The sequence below is a fragment of the Pipistrellus kuhlii genome, unplaced genomic scaffold (assembly GCF_014108245.1).
Source record: "Pipistrellus kuhlii isolate mPipKuh1 unplaced genomic scaffold, mPipKuh1.p scaffold_m20_p_15, whole genome shotgun sequence".
In the NCBI taxonomy this organism is placed as follows: domain Eukaryota; kingdom Metazoa; phylum Chordata; class Mammalia; order Chiroptera; family Vespertilionidae; genus Pipistrellus; species Pipistrellus kuhlii.
Genome location: NW_023425460.1, coordinates 27728741 through 27742634, shown reverse-complemented (window position 1 = coordinate 27742634; position 13894 = coordinate 27728741). Strand labels below are relative to the sequence as shown.

At 40.2% G+C, this 13894-nt stretch overlaps 1 protein-coding gene across 3 annotated transcripts in view; it reads right to left on the bottom strand.

Moving 5' to 3' along the window:
- The window catches only part of PLCE1 (phospholipase C epsilon 1), a 267939-nt gene that overhangs the window by 227597 nt on the left and 26448 nt on the right, over positions 1 to 13894 (bottom strand). For all 3 annotated transcript variants that reach the window (XM_045581915.1, XM_036438599.2, XM_036438600.2), the window contains exon 2: positions 5669 to 7228. In XM_045581915.1, coding sequence (XP_045437871.1) covers positions 5669 to 6871 — 1203 coding nt within the window. In that variant the 5' untranslated portion in view covers positions 6872 to 7228. The remainder of the gene's footprint in view (positions 1 to 5668; positions 7229 to 13894) is intronic.

The window sequence follows — 13894 nt, the reverse complement described above, 5'->3', positions numbered from 1 at the left end:
ATTCATACAGTGGAATATAGTAAAAAAAAAAAAAAAAAAAAAAAAGAAAACAAGCCAAGTACTGATACATGTTACAATACAGACGAACCTTAAAACTTTGAAAACATTACGCTAAGTAAAAGAAGCCAGTCACAAAAGACCACATGCTATATGAACCCATTCATATGAAAGTTCAGACTAGGGAAATCTATAAGCACAACACAGATTAGTAAATGTTTAGGGCTGGGGGAGAAGGGAAGGGATGAAGAAAATGGAGGTGATAGCTAAAGTTGAGTTGATGGAGATGCTTTAAAATTGTGGTGATGTTTGCACATAGCTGTGAATACACCAAAACACTGAATTGTATACTCTAAAGAGATGAACTGTATGGTATATGGATTATGTGCCAATAAGGCTGTTATAATAAGAAGAAATTGAAGCATTTCTCCTTCCCTCCAAGGGTTTCAAGAATAAGCTCTCCTTGTCCTTGAAAGATTGTCTTTGTACTGCTAAAGACTGAGGTGGTTTTCTGCTGTTCTCTTTCTGAGGGTTTGAGGAGTGCTGGCCTAAATGAGAGGGAAGGAGCTGAGGTTCAAGGGCCGAGTGTTGGGGTTTGGGACTTGGATGCCTGAACTCTGTAGGACCCCTTGTATGTATCCAGGCCAGCCACCAAACAAAGAACCAATGGATGGGGCACCATTTTGGTGTCATGAGGCTCTTCAGGGCCACCATTGTCTGAAAGCAGCTTTTCATGAGGGCCTGTCTGAGCCACAGGTTAGTCTCTAGTCATGGAGGAGTCAAGGGATGGTCATCCCTTTACCCCCTAAGATGGGACAGTTCTTGAATGCTGAGTCATTTGGTCACCAGAGAAGAAACCTCTGTACCACTCCCTCAGGGCTTATAGTGCTGTTCCTGAATCAGCACTGAAGGAGGGGATCAAGGGGATCAAAGGAGAGTGGATCAAAGGGTGAGGGATATTTTTATCACTCATCTCTCTGGAGAGGTCATTCTATGGTCAGCCTGAGTGCCTCCTGTGTGAAAATGCTGGGTGTGGATTAGATCAGGGCTCCATCTGATGGCCCCATCCTTGCCCACGGGTTGGGTTCTGATTCTTTTCAGGCCCCATTCTAAGCATGGGCCACTTCCAGGGAGGGAGCTTCTTCAGCTGCCAATTCCCATTATGCAGGATATCTGGGGAAAGGAATAAAAAGTCCTAGTGCTGGTACTGTCCCAAGGCTAACATGAGAATAACAGCAGCCATGGATACATTCATCTTAAACTAGAGTCCAGCCAGGGTCCTTTCATTCCATTTTTTTTTTTTGGCCAAAGAGCTGTACAGTGTGGAAGTAAGTTTATCCTAAACTATCCCAATGTAGCTAATAAGTGAAAGTGGACCAACTATCACAGAGCTGGCTTCTGACGGCCCGTCACATTTTCCACTGATGCACTAGACATGACTAAACTGCACAGGGACTGGCTGGGAGCTGGATTCCCTTTCACTGTGCTCAGCAGGAAGGGGCCAGCCTCCTCCTATAGCCATGTCATGACCCTGACATAACCCTGAGTCATGGAAGAGGAGGCCCTGAATGTCACCAAGCACAGGCTTCCAGCTTAGCCTGTGCTCCCTGTGAAATTTTAATTATTTCAAGGTCCAAATTGTACCCAAGATGCAGGGAGACCAAATTTCCAGACGAGAAAACAGAACATGTAGCTATTGCATCAGCCATCTATCTATTAACAACACTGAACGGCAGGGCTCAACAGATATTTGATCACCCATAAAAGTTACAACTTAGGAAATGAATTTATTATTGGTTGGCCCTTTTATATGTAACAGAAAATATAGAATCAAGGATATATATACCAACAAAGGTATTTATGTTAAATACTCAAATTTTTCCCTTTGCCTCTTAAGTTTAATTTTCTGTATTGGACAGTAGGAAAAAAAAATGTGAAGACACATTTTAGAAGGAAAAAAGCAGAAAAGGAACTAGCAATATAGAAGCTGGTTTTATCTTTCCTTCGTAATTTATAAATTTTTCTATTCTGATTTCTTAAAACTTTTTTTTTCTATTTTGTTGTACCTATTGTACATTAAACCCTCCTATGGATCCAAGCAGGGACATAAATAAAGTGGTAATTACAGAAGCTGGTGGACTTTCGGTCCTGGCTACCCTCATTTCTTCCACGCTCCATCCTTCGGTGCACACGGAACTCAGGTTACATGAATGGTTCCAGCAGAGGCAGGACTTCTTGTACTTCGGATTCAGAATAATTCTAGGCACCTAAACTCTCCAAAATTCAGGCAGGAAGAGAATATTTTTTTTAAAAAAGGGAAAACACCCTTAACCAATCTCTAACTTGGACACTTTAGCCACTTGCCAAAATATATCGTCTTTGTGAGCCAATAAATTGAAAGCAGGAGAGAGGGAGTGTGGCTGTAACTGGATAAGGGCTAGAGTTTTAATTTTTTACAAACAGGGAGGAGGATACCAATATGGTTAGTCAGTCAGCCAGCCAGCATTAATCCTCATTAATGTCTCCCATTCAAATCTATGCTCCTCTGAACAGCTGTGCAAATATAAAGTAATTGGGTCATTTTGACAAAGGCACACAAGAAAAAAAAGTTAAGTGAGGCAAAGGAATTAATTGGATAAATAACACATTCTTTAAATGTGTGGGAGGATTGTTCAAACAACCACATCATAGATGGAGGGGCATACAAATTCATACCGCTGTAAACTTCCCCGTGTCAGAAGCTACCAAGAGCACAGGCTGGGGACAAGTACATGACAAAGTATGTAATAAGTGACTGGAGTGAGAGCAGTGGCACCCACTCAGCATGAGGCCCTGCCAAATGACTACAGAGACCGTGTTTCTTAGCCTGACATTGTCCTGTTTTTTATATACTTGGCATATGGAGAGTAGAAAAAAAAGGTAGGGCCATTTCTTGCCCTTAATGCATTTACAGTCTCATTAGGGGACACATCCTATCTAATAAAAGCATAATATGCAAATTGACCATCACTCCAACAATGCCCCATGTGGTCAAAGATGGCAGCCCCCATATGTACACAAGATGGCCACCACACGATGGCCGTCAGGGGAGGGCAGTTGTGGGCCATCAGGCCAGCAGGGAAGGGCGGTTGGGATGAACCAGCCCTGCAGGGAGGGCAGTTGGTGGCAATCAGGCCTGCAGAAGAGGGAAGTTAAGGGTGACCAGGCTGGCAGAGGAGGGCAGTTGGGGGCGTCCAGACCTGCAGGGGAGGAATGTTGGGAGGGGACCCGGTCATGCAGGGAAGGGCAGTTGGAGGCAACCATGCCTGCAGGGGAGGGCAGTTGGGGGCAACCAGGCCTGCAGGGGAGTAGTTAGGCATTGATCAGGCTGGCAGGCTAAAGCAGTTAGGGGCAATCAGGCAGGCAGGCAGGCAGGTGAGCAGTTGGGAGCCAGTAGTCCTGGATTGTGAGAGGGATCCCAGATTGGAGAGGGTGTAGGCTGGGCTGAGGGACACCTTTCCACCCCGTGGAAATTTCATGCACCAGGCCTCTAGTATAAAATAATCAGAAAACTGGGACCATAAGCATGACATTAGAATCTGCATTTTTTTTTTTTTTTTAAGCTGAAGGAAGCACTTTATAGGAGCTGAGGGAAAGTGGCTAAAATTCATCTATTCAACTTTTGAGAAGAATTTCCACCAGACTGAAAACAAGACATACAAGGAGAATACCATACTTTAGAAAATACGGATCCATTCCTGCCATAGAATGAATGTTCAAAAAGGACTCTGCCTTTCAGACATCTCCCTTGAGAAAAGACAGGAGGGCAGTTGACCCACCCCCAGCTTCATGTTAAGGATTAATAAAAATGCCCACCACCTCCCCGAAATCCGGTCAGAGAGAAGAGAGAGAAGTTCCTGGAGTTCACTCTGACTGAGGTGTGGCAACCTCTCCCAGCCTCCAGAGATTAGGAGGAGGGAGGAGATGATTTGAATCATCTCTTTGGTTATTTTCACTAGAAATGACCAATCCAGGGCCTCTCACAGGCAGAAAGGGGCAGATGTGAGCTAAGGACCTGTGAACATTCTCAGAAGAAATAGTAGGACTGCAGGAACTGGAAGATAAGTACAGGCATGCCAAAAGTTATCCTGCAGTTTACAGCACATTCACAGCCCTCTCATCTGCATAAATGTGTGTGTGTGTGTGGGGGGAGGGGGGCTATGATAATGGTTCTCAAGCAATCTACTTCCACTCATTTTGCTATATTGAAATTTCTGTGTTCTTAATGTTCAATGTCAGGTGAACGTGAATTGCTGCCTTTTTAAGAGGGCTGACACATTGCTGTGATGAACTTCTTTCTCCCTGCGTGGACAAAATTCAGAATTCCATCAGAAGAGCTGGGGAGCACGTGTGTAACTGACACCACCTTGACCGTGACTCAGGTTTCATGAGAGATCAGGTGAAGATCTCTCTGCGTTGGTGGGGTGAAGGGTACGTCGAATGCACAGCCAGAAGGGCCTTCAGGCTCCCAGGTCAGGCCTGACACTCCTGAGAGCCCTGGCAGTGTCGTGGACTTTAAGGCAGAGGAAACAGTCCCCAAATGTCCTGATGAAGACCAAAGAATTTAACCTCCTGGTCAGTGGCTCTCAACTTCATAGAATCACAGAATTACCCAAAGAAATTTTGAAAAAAAGAAAAACTATTCCTGTTGCGCCCTATGCTAGTGATTCTGACTTAGAGGGTCTGGGAGGTGGAAATGGACATGATGTGAGAGTCAGAAATTTAACATTTCCTTCTATTATGAATACAGGCAACAAATCTCAGTAGTAGTAGCAGCAGCTATGATCCTATCACCAATAGAAATCACAAATATTTCTAAATATTACAGTTATGTTAGACAACCTAAATTGGTATTTATATTTAGTGTGATCAACTGCCCTTGTTTGCCCAGACTGGATATGCTTGGGATGATAAAACTGGGAAATTCACAGGCAAACCATTCCCAACCTAGATTCATCACTACTTTGAAGTTATGGTAGTTAGCACGTCACTGGGTACCATCGTTTAGTGTGTTAATAAAGAAATACCTACCCTGATATGTCATAATTTCAAAAAATGTTGTCATAAATGTATATTCACATAATCTGTGTCTTTATAACGCTTTGTGTTTCGTTTGATGCATTTAAAAGCATTCTGAGTCCATGGGCTTCACCAAATTGCCAAAGGGGGTCGATGGCACACAAAAGTGAAGAGGGAAGCAACTGGGAATGCTGGTGGGAAAATGGGGGAAACCGGACTTTAGTTCCTTTTGGCCTCACAAACTAAAAGCACAATAAAAAAAGACATAGGCATATATCTCCGAAGCACACAACAAAATTCAGGGTTTTTCCACTACCAGGAGTTTCTTTCTTATGATTCCACACACAGTAACCAGGGAATCTCCAAAACGTCTCCACTCCTGATGACATACATATGTGTATTTTGTTACTTACGTTGTTGCAGAGTTAACTCAGCCTTGACAGCTATCCACTGGAGTAACTGTTATATCTACTTGTTCCCAATAACTACAAATACTTCCCCTGTAAATTGCAATTTGACAGAACTTAAAATTTTACATGAATTAAGACAATGAAAATCTGGATTTTGAAATTTCAAGCTTAAAAAAATGATCGAAAGAAACATTCACTCTTACCGGATACCACTGGGCTTCTGACAGACATGGGCTCCCATCTTGCCTACCCGGTACCGTTGGTAGCTGGCCCATTGCTCTCCCACAAGGCAGCAGGCTTCCACTTCTCTTCATATCAATGTAACTCCACGCTGCCAGTCCAATGCGACCAGAAGGCAGAGTCCTCACAATTGCCCTTGTCCCAGTATACACAGATTTCTTAACTTCTCTGTCATTTTTACAGAATCTCCTCACTAACAGAGTGGATCGCTCCCTCTTACTTTTAAAATAATCTTCCACGTCTTCACAATTATCAGGGAAGTCCTCAAAATGGCTCAGAAAGGTCTCGGCAGATGGACTATCAGTAAAATCCTCCCTGCAAAAGCTGCTACCGGAACACACCACATTGGTCTTTCGGCAGGAACCTTCGCAGCACAGGCATTCATCATTCAAGGTGTTGGGATGATCACCCTGTAGCTTCTTGTGCTCGTTATCACAGCTTTTTGTCAATTCCATTAGTTTGCAAGTATATGCCATATACTTTTTCTTTTGCTCCCTGCCAACATCAGGCAGTGATACACAGTTTCCACAATCATCCAAAATCAAATTGTCTGATAGGGCGCAGACACTGTCTGACATTCTTCTGTCAAGTCCATAATGAAAGTGAAATACCGCCAAATCGCTCTCAGGGTGTGCCCCGCTGGTCTCTAGGATGGCCGCTTGATTTCCTAAGGGACGAATGCCCATGGAAGGTCCGTCTAGTTCCAGTTGAATCCCAGGGAGCACCTTTCTTTCCAGGGAAGAAGGGATTCCAGTTTCCAAACGCAGGCCTTCCTCTGTGACAGGATCGCGTGTTTTGTAAAACTGGCTCTGAGGAAGACCACGCTGATGGTTTTCCAGTATGTTGTTGCCGTTCACGTTAAGGTTCTCCATGGAATCAGGCATGTTTTTCTCCCAGCATGTTTCATTACTGTTCTCATCGCTCATGATTTTCCCCCTTGTTGTTGAGAGAAGCTCAGGCAAGTTGCTTCCAGAAGTTTCTTCCTTAGGTTTGTTCGGTTTTGAGATGGTATGAGAAGTCGGCCCACTCTGCCCAGGAGTATGTGTCTTTGGGACGCTGACGCCTGAGGCCTCATCAGTGCTTTCATCCACAGAGGACTGAGAAGACACCACTTTTCTCTGATTCACAGGCATGAGATCAGAAGCTGCCATTTCTTCAGAAGTCATCTTGACCAACTCACAGGCTTCACTGACTGTTCTGTTTCTCCTCCCTGATGATCATGTCAAGATTCTAAGAAAATGACTGTCTATTAAAATAATCTGATATAAAATTCCTTTGAAAAATGAAGTGACAGTTCCTTTGATTCAGGTGTATTAAGTATCAGATAAATTTCCCCCGTTTTAACTTCCTGGTATGTGCAATAGGTTTTTTTTTTCTAGGTCAGGGTTTTGGAGTAGTGGATCAATTTTCTTTCCTCTGTTATTTAAAGCAATTCTTTTGAATACTTCTATTCAGGATTGCATTCTGCAACTTGTGATCCATCACTGACTTGTAATGATTTAAAATTCCAGTTTGAATGTCTCCTGTAAGAGAAAGGGACAATGTCAAGCACTATGGAATTAAATACATTTTTTAGTGAAATCATAATTCTAAGTTAATGCAAAATTTGAACCAATTTGGGGGAAGGAGTTTTGCAATCAGAAGTTAGTTTTACAGTCACGGGGATATAAAGTACAGCATAGGGAATATAGTTAATAATACTGCATATGGGTACTATGTTTATTGGGGGTGATCACTTGGTATATTACATAAATGTCAAATCACTGTGCTGTATACCTGAAACTAACATACTATTGCCTGTCAACTGTAATTTAAAAAAAATTTTAAAGATAAAAAAGAGGTTAGTTTTAATGCTTTATGTATTAATTTTTCTGATTTAATATTTCAGAACTTCTTTTTCCAGTCAAAATGGAGTCATGGGCATCAAATTTATCCTTTTCTCTTAAACAACTGCCTTTGCATTACAATGGTAGAGTTGAAAAGTTGTGACAGAGGCCATGTGGCCCAAAAAGCCAAAAGTATTTACCATCTGGCTCTTTACAGAAAATGCTTGCCAAACCATACACTAGATAAACGAGTTAATGAAATGCCTGTTTAGAGTAGGGGTGTTGAACTCAATCAGAGAAGGGGCCAAAATCTAAAATCCAGCCTAAATCGCGGGCCGAATGGTTTACTGAACAGTCATAAACTGTCATTGTGATGGAAACGCAGGGGAGTGCAGTGATGACAGCGCGGTGCGGGCCACATTGCAAGGCCTGGCGGGACGGATTTGGCCCGCGGGCCTTGTGTTTGACACATGTGGTTTAGAGTAAGTGAACTAAGTGGGAGGCTTGCTAGCAATCTTCATAACATCTGCAGAACTAAAATAAGGAAATAACCTTGTTTCAGGGTGGGTGAGTAGGGACTGGGAGGACGGGGTAAAGGGGGAGAGAAATGGGAGATATCTGTAATACTATCAACAATAGAATATATATATATATTTTAAGGATCAGGGTGAAGACAAATGAGTTATTGGGTAGAAATGTTTGGGCTAAGTTTAATAAAGAATTCCCTAACTTAGCCGACGCCGGTTTGGCTCAATGGTAGAGCGTTGGTCTGCAGACTGAAGGTTCGATTCTGGTCAAGGGCATGTACATTGGTTGCGGGCACATCCCCGGTGGAGGGTGTGCAAGAGGCAGCTGGTCGATGTTTCTCTCTCATTGACGTTTCTAGCTCTCTGTCTCTCTCCCTTCCTCTCTGTAAAAAATCAATAAAATATATATATAAAAAAGAATTCCCTAACTTTTAGAGTTGTTCAACAAAGGACAAGCTATCTTGGATGATAGTCTTCTCCTGATTGCTGCTAGAGGACTTTAAATAGAAAAAGGCATAGTATAAGCACAGCAGGTATTCATATGTGTTAAACAAATAATAAATGCCTACAATGATTAATTACAGAAAACAATGGCTAATACTTATTGAGCATTTATCATGTGTCAGTATACATATTATCTCATTAATCTTTATAACAATATCAGCAGGGTGGCAGAGATTGCTAATTGTCCTCAAAATTTGTTATCATTTTCTTCAATAAAAGAATTACTAAATTTTAGCCAAGCAGATAGTCCCCCTCCCTTTTTTTAAAATATATACTTTTATTGATTTCAGAGAGGAAGGGTGAGGGAGAGCGAGAGAGATAGAAACATAAATGATGAGAATCATGGCTCAGCTGCCCTGCATGGCCCCTATTGGGGATTGAGTCTGCAACCTGGGCATGTGCCCTTGACTGGACTCTAACCCAGGACCCTTCAGTCTGCAGGCCAATGCTCTATCCACTGAGCTAAACCAGCCAAAGCCAGATAGTCCCTTTTTTAGTAGTTTCATTTACAGCTAGATGTAGCCAGGTGACTAAGTAACTGCTAATGAAATACAAGCCAATGTGGTTTGCAAATTCTGGGAAGTGTCCTTGAAAACACAGGATGCCCTTTCCTCTTCCTCCTTTTCTTTTCTGCTGGCTGGAGGGAAGGTATGATGCCTGGAGCTAGAGTAGCCATATTACACCATGAGGTGAAGATGAAATGGATGCCTTGCATATAATAAAACAAAAACAAAAACAACAAAAAACAAAGTAGAAGCCTGGGTGCTTATTTCCTGGAGTATAAGGAAAGAAACAAATTCTATCTTGAGTAAGCCACAACTATTTTCGGTTCTCTATCATTCGCATCCAACTTTTCTCAATAAAGGTGAGTACTATTATCATCCCATTTTATTGATGAGGCTCAGAATGTTTGAGTGACATATATAAGAGTACAGACATGTGCTATAACAAGAAGGCTGTATAGAAAATTCCTGCATTGCAGGGAAAGTTATATTCATTAATTCCTAAAGGTTTCCAATATTAAGTTCCTAAACCAAATGAAATCCTTTGTGTCATAAAGAATAGTTAAATTAGAAAAATATGTAACACAAGCATATTGTCTTTTCTGATTGTGTGTTGGAAAGAGGCAGGGCTTAACAACAAGAAAAACTATTTTATCATACAACTGTCAAATATTTATTATGCACCAATATATTCTACAGAGCTCAAGAGGCAAAATGGCCATGAACCAAGAGATCAACAAAGCTCTGATGGAGGGGTATTTAACAGAGAGGTAGTAATTACTTATATCCATAGAGGAGAAAAGAGACTTTAGGCAGAAGAAACAGTGTAAAGAAATATAAAGAGGTAGAAAAACACAATGCATAACTGAATTAATCTGAAGTTCTAGGAGAACTTTTCATCTAATTAAAGAAAGTGAAAGTTTCTCAGAAATTTCACTATCATAGAAAAAAAATACTAGGGTAACTGTCAAAGCTGGTAATAGAATTTAAGTTCTATTTGAATCTTTAAACTTAAGAGTTTTATAGAGTCCCTTTGAGTATCTCATGTATGACAAACAACCATGCCACATTTATTTACTTATGCATTCTCATCCCTAAATCCCACTCTGCAAAGAGATTAAAGAAAACATTTTGACTGCACAACCCTCTCCTCCCTTTCTCCCTACCACATGCACATATTGTGCACAGTTGTAAGTTTGCACACCCACACCCAAACCCTCGATGAGTCAGTCTTCACTCTTTCTTCACCACTGGCTGTCTGCTGCTCCACTCCCTGGGGACTTCCTTTCTCTGAACTATTGTGATGGAAATTCAAAACCCACAAAGAGACAAAGCTTTTAATACATTCCCCAGAGGCATTGGTTTACTAATCTGGATCCTTTTCCAAAACCCCAAAGACTAAACCCTTCATGACTTTTACTTTCTTTCTTTTCTTTTTTTTTCCACTAGCCAAATAGTTTATTCCTATTTTTCAAAAATTTTGTGGAATATATATCATGAAAGACTTAATCATAAAACACGACTCTATTTCTAAACAATTATTCCTGAGTTTGTATATTTACCTGCATTTACATATTTGTCTTTGACCAAATATCTTGACTCCTCACTTCTACTTTCTTTATTAGAAAAGTTTCAGCCTAGGATGCAAGCCTTGAAACCCCAGAGATATCCTAACCTTTATACTCTGTATATATATTAGATATCAGGAGTTCAAATATTTTTGAACTATAATAATACACTGATAATATAGTAAAATGAAGGCTCACAAAAAAAGTTTGTTTGTAACAGGCTAAGTCTCAATTGTAAAACTCACAAAGGAAATCCTCACTATAAACACAGTCTCCAATTAGCTTGCAAAGAAAGTTTTACTTTCTTTCCAAATGTCTACCTTTTATTATCTTTTCTTGCCTTAGTGCACTAACTAGGATCTCCAATTCTGAAGCAAAAGTAAGTATGAAGAGCACACATTCTTGTCTCATTCTCAGTGTTAAAGGGAGAGTATTCAATATATCACTATTTAATACTATGTTAGCTCTAGTTGTCTTACAAGTGTCCTTTATTAAATTGAGGATGTTCCCCTGTATTTCTAGTTTGTTAAAGTTTTTACACAAATGAGTTTTACCCAATGCTTTTTCTGCATTTATTAAAATGACCATATGATTTTTCTCCTTTAATAGGTTAACATGGTAAACTATATTGATTGATTTTCAAGTACCAAAACAATCTTGCAAATTCATGGAAAATGTAAAAGAACTAAAGTAGCCAAAATAACTGCAACCATGACCTAATTTCAAGAATACTACAAAGCTACAGTAATCTTGACATTATTGTGTTATAAGGATAGAAATTTAGATCAATGGAATAAAACTGAGTCCAGAAATAGACTCGCACACATACATTCTATTGGTTTTTCATCAAAGGCACACAGTTCAATGGGAAAAGGACAATCAATAAGTGGTGCTGGATCCAAATAGAAAAATAACTAATATCAACAGCTACATAAAATCAAACATAATAATTAACATGTTCTATATCTTAATTGGGGTGGTGGCTACAGTATTATTTATTATTGTATTATTTTTTTCCATATGAACAACTGTAAGTCTACTTTTGCTCCACCCTGTATACTTTAATTCCATATCAGCTCTTTAAGTGGACTATAGGTTACATTTCAATCCCTCTTGCAACCTTTAGCCAGTAACCTCTGAGCAGTGAACAACTTGCTCAACTGTACAAATATGATGTTGAAAATTCCAGCTAACCACAGAGCACCAAAGCAGTGGAATCAGTCTCAATTTGGATTCCAACTCTGACACTTAATACACTGATCTTAGATAACTCATTTAACTTTGCTAAGGCATAGTTTCTACAGCTGTAAAATGGAGAAACAATAGTTTCTCATGTAATCCTCACAATAATCCTATGATGTGATAATCCCTAAAAAAAAAAAAAAAAAAAAAAATAGTTCCTTGTATTCTTATGATTATAAAAACCTCTCCAGAGTAATTATATACAAATTACTTCCTGATACAGGACCATGTCCAATTCTCATAAATCACAGTCCAGTACAACAATGATAAAGGCTCAGTAAATATTTGATCACTCTTTGCTTTGGATAGAATATTGTTTGTATGTTAGTATGTGATAAATTCCTTTATTTCATCCAGTGTATGCTACTAAATAATGTTTTAAGGTTTATCACTTTACTGGGTGCTTAGCACATATGCAAGAGTACCACATAACTTCACAAGAAGAGAAAGACAAAATTCCTGCCTATAGGGAAATCATTTGTTATTATAGACCATAAAGAAAAATCTAAGGCTATGAACTAATATCATAAAATACTGAACTGTATAGTCCAGGCATTTAAAAAGTCAGGCAATCATCTGCTCATGTGTATACTAATTGTGCAATGTGTAAAATATAAAGATAGAGATGGCAGAAATCAGCCTAGACTTAGGTCATAAGCAAAGACTTCCCAGAGAATGTCATAATCTATAAACGAGGACTCTGCCCCAGGAAGTCAGGCCAGAGAGAAAACAGAGGAGAGAGGGAGACTTGGCTGTTTCTTGGACCTGGGATAAATGGTTGTATGTTGGCTGGCACGTTGAGACTTCTCTGCCCTCATAAAGCATAATTGCAGCAGAAGCAATAGAACTATTCTGGACATGTGTTGGGAAGTTCTCATACCAGCTCAAGGCAGCACATTTTGGAAGCCTTGCAATGAAGGGGAAGAAAAAAGTGGAAAGGACCTTGAAGGTCTTGCCTTACCCATCTCATTCAGCAAAAATATAGCAGGCTTCCTCAAGCAGCCAACTACCACCATTTAGCTAGGGTACCTACTGCTCATGTTACAAGCAATTTTTAATTAATTGAGAGTTAGACAACACCAATACACCTATTCACTAAATGTCTTTTTCAAACTGGTATTTTACAAGTCATTCCTCCATTAATGTAATTGTCTTTCCAAATAATTAAAAATACATGTGATGAAAACTAACTCACTCTGGATGAGCTAAGCATACTAGAACCACTCTACTACCCTAACACATTCTCACATTACAGTCTCTCAGTAAAATGATCCTGATTTAATCAAAATAAGATATGATTCAGCTCCTGCAAACTCTTCTTTATGGCTGTGCCTTCTGCACTCCCTACCACCTGCTATCTAGCCTATATTTCATCATCACACCAAGTAAAACATTTCCAGACTAAATAACGCTCCAATTTCATAGAGGTTCCCCCCACAAGGCCCTAGCAGACAGAAAGCATTTTAAATACACATAGCTAATGCATAAGATGGCCATGTCTAGCCATTTTCTTATTTATATTTACATTATATTTAACAGCAGCACCAATGAAGGTCTTCAGAGGTCTTCTGGTCAGCAAGCTTAAAAACATTATTCCTGTTCTCATGGATGCCCATCAATGACATCAAATTCTGGGTGGAAGCCCAAGTCAACAGCTGACTCAAACAGCTGATGTCATTCTAATATCTTGTTTTCAGTAGAGTTAAAAATGCAAATAGAACACCTCATTAAAACTCCAAGTTCATTTTATTTTATTTTTTATAATTTTTTTAAAGTTTGCTCTGAAAGAAGTAGAGCTTTTATTATTATTATTTTTCTTGATTTCAGAGAGGAAGGAAAACAGGGAGAGGGAGAGGGAGAGAGGAAGAGGGAGAGGGAGATGGGGGGGGGGGGGAGAGAGAGAGAAAGAGAGAGAGAGAGCGCGCGCGCGAGCGCGCTGCACACCCTACATTGGGGATCCAGGCTTGCGCCCTGGTTGGGAATCAAACTGTGACATCCTGGTTCATACCTCAACACTCA